A 7,489-nucleotide genomic window follows, 5' to 3' on the forward strand; every position below is an offset into this window, starting at 1 on the left:
ATCCAAGCCTAAAAAATGCAGATATGGGATCCGATATGATAATTATATTGCGGATTGGATAAAAATTTTAGCCATATTCGATCCGATCTGTGAACACTCCTATAGACAATGTGCTATAATATGAAAGGCTGGGTACCGTGTGTACCTATTGTGCAAAAATCATGATCACAAGGTTTGCTCAATGTTCATGGCTGATTCCAAGGAGAACAATATAAGGGGGGATAGGGTGGGTGATTGGATAAAAGCATACCAAATTGGTGTGAGATTGGATGTGAATGAAGCTTGCTGATCTGCTAATACTACAAAAAAAATGTTGAGTACCGTCAGATTTTACGGTGAATTCTTTGCCTGAAAACTATTTGGTTACTGGCATAATATTTCCACCGGTAAAACCGACAGTAACTTCAATTTTTTTTGTTTTATTTTTTAAACACAATTAGTAGTCAAATTCTATTTTTTTTTTGTTTTTTTTAATTTATTTTTTACACAATTAGTAGTCAAATTTTAAATAATAGAAACCAAATAATGATTTTATTAAATATCAAGTGTACAAATAAAATAAAAAGTCAAATAAATAAAATACAATCAGATAGTCTAAAACAAAACCTTGATCACTATGGATCCTGATAGTCATGGTTGTTGTCATCTCCCTGGTCCTGTTGAGGCGGCGAACTAGATAGTGATGTTGGTACCCCTCAAGCAACGCCACTGCCATTAGCGCGCTTCTACTCCTAGTACACCGTTATCTGTTGCTTCATCCGCTGAAATCGCTTCAACTCCTACTTAAGCCCCAACCAAAGGGGATCTGTGTCTGACACGTGTGCTAGGATCTCATTATCTCTCCCCCCAGACTGTTGCAGCTGCTGAGCTTGTTGGGGAAGGCTTTGGGTGAGATTCAGAACCTGCTTCCTCAAATCGACGTTGTTGTCCTTTGGATCGACAGCGCGACTGGTGGCAGAGGCAGATAAAGCCTTCAATATAGAGGTGCAGAGGTTGTTGGTGAAGAACGATCCCATCCCGTAGACGCAATTCTTGTACGGCTTAGATGCGGTCTCGCACCAAACCGTGTCAGAATTGATGACTGGATCAACGGAGTTGTTGTTGTCCTCTTTAGTAGGCTGGGATTGCTGGGTTGTGACCACTAGTCTCTGCGTGGAGGACTCCTGCATAATATATGTTATGATTATGATGATAGGAGTTAATTGAAATCTTTACATCAAATGATGTTTACTCACAAAATGATTCGCAGACCGCCGATTAGCAAATCTCTCCTTGTTCTCCTTCAAAGTGTGAGTATACTTGAAGGTCTCTACCATCATCGCATCACGATCTAACGTTTTAGACTACACATGTTGAAACAATATGTTAAATCAAGTAATAATGACATTAAATGTCAAAGACAAAACAAACTTAATAGCAAAATGAAATAAGTTACATACCAGTCTAGCTTTTGTCCTCATGAAAGTCAACTTCAACGACACGGTCGATGCTCTGTTAGCTCTGTTTGTGAGACGGCATTGCCTGAACCCCTTATCAGTCTTCCAATAGGCGTACAATGCCTTCTTAATATGTGGGTAGAGCCAAATAGTGAGGTGATCGCGCCTCTCATGTACGTCCTCCATCATCTGCTGAAGCCACCTAACCATCCGATGGTCGAAGATCTTCTTGATCATGATATCATGAGTCTTGTCCCATATAAATTGTTTCTGCATAAAGAACATTTAGCACTAGTTAATCGAAATTAAATACATAATTAAACAAAATAAAAAATGTAAACTAGCCAAGGTTTGAATATGTTGAGTTTTTGCCGCTCACTTCTGAAATCATCGTTCTTTGGTCTCAGTATGGATCTTCTTGTGCTCAGCCATGGGTGATTGTACATCAGCTTGATGACATTGATACACTCCTATGTACATGCATTGTTATTTAGCACAAACCTCTCAATGAAAAACTTAAGATTAGTAGTTTAAATCAAATTTGAAATAATCTATAAACTTCAATTATATATTTAGATTTGTTAGAAATTTAGGTTGAGCGTCATTTATAATTAGAAGGCGTCTAAAACTCTATCCATCAATAATTAACTTAAACAATTCACAAACAAATCAATATGACATTATATGACTTAAACAACAATATCCATCAACATAAGAAATTCTCAAACACTTTCAATAGTTCAAACCCACTAACCTAAATCGAACCTATCTTAACAACTTAAATCCACTAAAGCCAGAAAATTGAATCTAACTAAATTAAACTAATTAACTAAAATGAAAAACTTAAGATTAGCAACCACATACGTTAGAATAAAAATGTCAAAATAGTTTGCATTTAAAAAACTTAAAATAGTAGTCACGCTGTCAAACTATAAACACAAATCGTCATATGTATGATTGGAGGTGGTGGAGGGGCATCTGACTGGAATCCGTGAGAAAATTTTAGCCCCGCAGTGTCTATCGCTGAAAGTGACGTCGTCATCAAAAGAGTGGACTACTGAATAGGGGTGTTCGTGGTGCGGTTTGGTTTGGTTTTTGAGAGAAAGGTCATCCGATCCGATCGTCTAATTAAACTGTGATTCGGTTTGGTTCGATTTTTTTTATCGAGGCCATCCGAACCAAACCAAATCAATTAAAATCGGTTTGGTTTGCTTCGGTTTGTTCAGTTTTTTCAATCAATTCAAAAAAAATACTACCATACTATTTCACAAAGTCATAACATTGAAATCGACAAACACAAATACACAATAGCTAACAAAGTCTTAGTCTATTGAAATTTAACGACAAAAGGAATTCAAATACAAAAATCAAAGAAGTTTAAAAGTTCAATAGTCAACACAATTGAAAGTAAAAATAAATTTCCATTGAAAGATAGCCAAGTTATAATGTCTTCTCCAACAAAACAGCTAAACTTCTTAACACAAACTAACCTGAAATCAAAAAGCAGTTACATAATAAGAACAATACTAATAATAATATAACACAAGTAAAAAAATATTCGAATCTAGTTATACATTCTAATAATAAAGAGAACAATTCATACCATGATACATGTGCCCGAATCAATGGATCAACTCAAAGTTTAAGAGCATATAAGGCATGCTAACTACACACAATTCAATAAGAATATTCAGTAAATAAATATTTATCTCTATATTCTTTATTCTTAGTTGGTACTTTAGCCAATGAAAAAGGTGAATCTTGAATCATATCAGTTATCAGAACCTTCTGTGCAACAATAAGAGCAAGACTGCAATTAGATCCATCAATCCAGCAACCATCTAATCAACCTATTGATACATACATACATACATACATACATACTTATTCCATCATCTAGAACCATCTGATTAAAATAAATTTTAAGAGTAAACACTCAACATGATAAAGAATAAAGACATCTATAAAATTTTTTGATTTGATTAATAAAGATATCTATTCAATTCAGAATTACCTCATCAATAATCAATAATAGCAGCAGTGAACCCTAAACTCAAAATAAAAAACAAATTAAAATGAAGAACAAATTAAAAAATTAATAATAGCAGTGAACTAAGAGCAACAATCGATAATCAAGAACAAATTTATAATAAGAAAGCCACAAATTCGAATCAAATGGAAAGCAACAAGAAATGGTGTTGGAAAGTCCAAGTAAAAGCAGAGGCTCAACAAAATCAGACAACAGAATAGAAATAAAAGTTAAACATATTCAAGGAAGGAAGAAGCAAAAACCGAAATTGTGCTGAGCAAGAGCGCAATAGATATAAATACATAAAATTTATTGAACAATGATCAACAATGATAGCAAGTCAGCAACAATGAATCAACAAACAACAATACCAACAATAAAGTAAACAATACCAACAAACAACAGCAATGAATCAATGATTATTGAACAAAAATTAGTCAAATTACATACCTGACTCGGTGGCTCAGACTCCATATTGACTTTTAATGACTTGAATCGGTGGCTGGGTGGGGGACTGGGAAACGCTGCTAGGTGGTGGCCAGAAACGCTGCTAGGTGGTGGCGTCACTGGCGTGGTGCTGTGCTAGCCTGCTGGGTCAGTGGGTGGTGGCGTCGTGCTGTGCTACTGCTGCGTGGGTGGCCAGAAACAGTGCTCTGTCCGCTGGGTGGTGCTGTGCTACTGCTGGGTGCGAGCCTGCGAGGGTGGTGATAACTGTGCCTAGGGCTTCGTGGTGCTCTGTCCACGAAGAGGTCCTGGGAGCAGTGGGTGAAAAGGCTTTGGTGTTGGGAGGAAGGCTTCGAGGTGGTGGGAGAAACGGTCTCTCGCCGGCACTAGGAGGTGCTGCAAGAACGTGGGTTCGCCGCCGGCCTCGAGACTCAAGAACGTGGGTGCTAGGTTTCGATTGGGGGTGGGGGACTGGGGGTTAGGTCACGCAACGCTCATTTGGGGAATTGGGGGTTGGGGGGTGGTTTTTTTTAGGGTTTTTACCTTATCGGTTCGGTTCGATTGAGATTTTCATGGTAAGAACCAAAAACTGAACCGAACCACAAAAAACAACCAAACATGTTTTTTTTTTTCCGGTTTTTGGTTTTTTCAATTCGGTTTGTCGGTTTAATTTGATCTGGATCGATTTTGAACATCCCTACTGCTGAACGGATGGAGGTGGGGGAGAAATTGACTCTAATAAAGCAGCTGAATTTTATACCATAATTAAATACAAAATGCTAAATTTTAAACCATTCCATTATTCTACAAATATAAACTTAATAGATTTTCGTTGGCTCGTTCGAAAAACATAAAATATTTTTTAAAGGAAGAGTATATGGAACTAACTCTAAATCAGCTAAGAATGGAACAACTTAATTAATTATAAATATAGTAATTAGTTTTATTTATTTATGATTTAAAATATTGGTTATTCAATGTTTCACCACATTCAAATTAGGAGGAGATACGTTCAGTATCATTGCAACATGAATCGCGGAAACTGATTCAATTAGCTTCCGTCTCTCCACCCTCCTTTCCTCTCCAAATGCCTAAAACATGATAAATTAAAAAATAGATTCAGAACCATCCAATCTACAAAGAAAAGAAACATCCTAATACCTAGCATAAACACCATCCATGTAAAAGTTTTGAATTTACCCAGAGGTATTTAGCTGATTTTTTACTGGTACCTTTTTGATTCCCTAGCATTGTTGTTTTCAAAATTATCGTTATCTCTTCCATTATCTTCGATCTCCAAAATTATCCCACCCATTTTTTTTCAAATCTTAAACTTTAATAACCTTTCATCGTCATCACCACCATAACAACAATAATCACACCACCAATATCATAATCAACATCGTCATTGGAGGGTTGCAGTTGCTCCTCTTGGACGTACGGTCGTAGAGATGATGGCTCTTTGTCCTCTTTCTTCTATGGCTTCAACCCCATCGAAGCAAGAATTTTGGATTTGCAGCATATTCTTCAACCCTCCTTCTTCTTTGAGTTAAAGGAGCAACTTGGTCATTATTGAATTGGAGAATTTAAATAATGGGTCAGGGAGCAGCATATTCTTTGCTTTCTGCAAATTGAGATTTTTTTTTACTTGAAGATTTTTCCTTTTTTTTTTTTCGGTGACAATGATGATAATGGTGGTGTTGTGGTTGTTGTGACGTTAAAACTGATTAAGGTGATGAAGATGGAAGGTTTTTAGATTCGAGTAAAAATGGATGGTATAGTTGCAGAAATTGAAGAAAAAAGTGGAAGAGTTAAAGGGTATTTTAAAATTTTTTAGTGTTTTTTTAAAGGATTCAACAAAAATTTTATTTTTGGATATTTTTATCAAATAAATTTTTTTATTTGATGGATACAATTTTAATTTTATTTTTTTTACGAATAATTTTGTTAATATTTTAAATATTTATGAATAAAAATAGTCGTTTTTTCTTTATTTTACTTAATGTCCTTTACATTCCTTTCCAATCCCACGCCAGAAAGTTTCAGCTAAAAACTGTTGATTGAAAAGGTTTTCATCGACTTCTTTATTATAATTCGGTTCAACAAATTATATTTGTGAAGTTATATTTTTGTATATGGTATGCAGTGGGAGCTCGTCCTTAGCTCAGGAAATCTTTGTTTAGCTATCTTTGCGTTGATGACCAATGATATATTTGGCTTGAGTTTTCCGTACAATTGGAAAAAGAACCATGGTTTCATGTTCAAATGGGTATGCACAGTTTTTATTTTATTTTTAATTTTATGCACATACATGCCTGAGATGACTATAAATTTGATGGTGAAACAGTTATAATTTAAATAGCATAACCTCTTTATACTCATTTAAAGGTTGTTGATTCGAGTCTCTCCAGCTTTAAAAAAAAATTGGTGGCTATGATGGTTACACATTTTGACTTAAGAACCTAAAAACGTCATGCGGCCAAGTTACTGAAGGGTAACTGTAGAGATGTTATCGCGTGGTTAAAATCGGTTTTTTATGAAAATTGTAGGGCATAAGTGGTAATTTCGGCTTGCAATTAAGTGAAACATAATTTCGTATGCACCGTATATTTTGAGATAAATCTCATTAATGAGTGAATTGAATATTTGTATAATATATATAATGAGCTGTTTATTTGGTTCAATTTGAATTAAAAATAAACATATAAGATAAAATACTATTAATTTATCAAATACAATACATTCATACTATTTAAAATAATCATCCGAATATCAGAGATAATAAACATTTGATATCGTACTGAAATCGAACACAATACAATTCAATGCATGCATTGTACCCTATACTTCCTTTTTTGAGATTAAGTTTTTAATTTTTTGATGTATATAATCTAATAGAAGTTTCCGTGTATGGGTATATGGCAGGTAATAATTGTCACAGCAATATGCACTGCATCTCTGTTTCTCACAATTATTGCTTATGCTCGCAAGAAGGGGTTACTTTGATAATTTTAAAAGGTAAAATATATAAACCAGCATGCATGTAATTAGAAATCTCCTTCCAAGTTTTAACAATTATCAAACAGTGGTTATAATCCCTGAAATTATATTGCGGGCCCTTGCATAGTTTTGTAACAATTACTGATTTATTCGTAACTACTTCTTTAGGGCTGGGGGCTTTACATGGAGTATAACAACTTTATAAAAGAGCTATTCGAGCTTATATATACTGCAGTAGTTTAAGTATATGTTAGCATCTTAAGTATTAGTTGAATATTACTTATATTTTTTAATCGTTAAAAATTTACGTACAATTTTTATATAAAATTTATTATTGGGAACTGTGAGATAATAATTTTATTAATATATTAAATTATGTAATAATTTTTAACTATAAATTTTATACGTAGACAGTTGTATATTTTTTAATTTAGATATTATTGTTGCTTTTTAATTAATCTTTTTGAAGTATAATTCATCCGGTCTTTGTTTGAGCTTGATCTCTTTGGAATAGATGAGATATATTTTGCCTGATGAATAAAACAGAATATAAGTACATGCAAAAGGCATTTGACACTTA

At 34.2% G+C, this 7,489-nt stretch overlaps 2 protein-coding genes across 5 annotated transcripts in view; one reads left to right on the forward strand and one right to left on the reverse strand.

Annotated features, from left to right (window-relative positions):
- The window catches only part of LOC112761483 (magnesium transporter MRS2-I-like), a 27,232-nt gene extending 20,100 nt beyond the window's left edge, over positions 1 to 7,132 (forward strand). The window contains exons 10-11 of the mRNA XM_029290512.2: positions 6,056 to 6,178; positions 6,835 to 7,132. Coding sequence (XP_029146345.1) covers positions 6,056 to 6,178; positions 6,835 to 6,915 — 204 coding nt within the window. The 3' untranslated portion in view covers positions 6,916 to 7,132. The remainder of the gene's footprint in view (positions 1 to 6,055; positions 6,179 to 6,834) is intronic.
- Positions 503 to 4,421, reverse strand: LOC112761499 (uncharacterized). 4 transcript variants are annotated; one of them, XM_025808188.3, is made up of 6 exons: positions 3,916 to 4,409; positions 3,040 to 3,102; positions 1,816 to 1,906; positions 1,440 to 1,706; positions 1,236 to 1,343; positions 503 to 1,163 (listed from the first exon to the last, which is right to left on the reverse strand). In XM_025808188.3, the coding sequence occupies exons 3-6, from the start codon at positions 1,825 to 1,827 to the stop codon at positions 780 to 782; spliced, it is 771 nt and encodes a 256-aa protein (XP_025663973.1). In that variant the 5' UTR covers positions 1,828 to 1,906; positions 3,040 to 3,102; positions 3,916 to 4,409; the 3' UTR covers positions 503 to 779. The 4 variants fall into 4 exon arrangements, with proteins under 4 accessions (XP_025663973.1, XP_072063959.1, XP_025663974.1 ...); XM_072207858.1 differs by lacking the exon at positions 3,040 to 3,102 and having other exon boundaries at positions 1,816 to 2,926; positions 3,916 to 4,421; XM_025808189.3 differs by lacking the exon at positions 3,040 to 3,102 and having other exon boundaries at positions 3,916 to 4,417.
- Positions 7,133 to 7,489: the final 357 nt, after the last annotated feature.

Source organism: Arachis hypogaea, chromosome 2, assembly GCF_003086295.3.
Source record: "Arachis hypogaea cultivar Tifrunner chromosome 2, arahy.Tifrunner.gnm2.J5K5, whole genome shotgun sequence".
Taxonomy (NCBI): domain Eukaryota; kingdom Viridiplantae; phylum Streptophyta; class Magnoliopsida; order Fabales; family Fabaceae; genus Arachis; species Arachis hypogaea.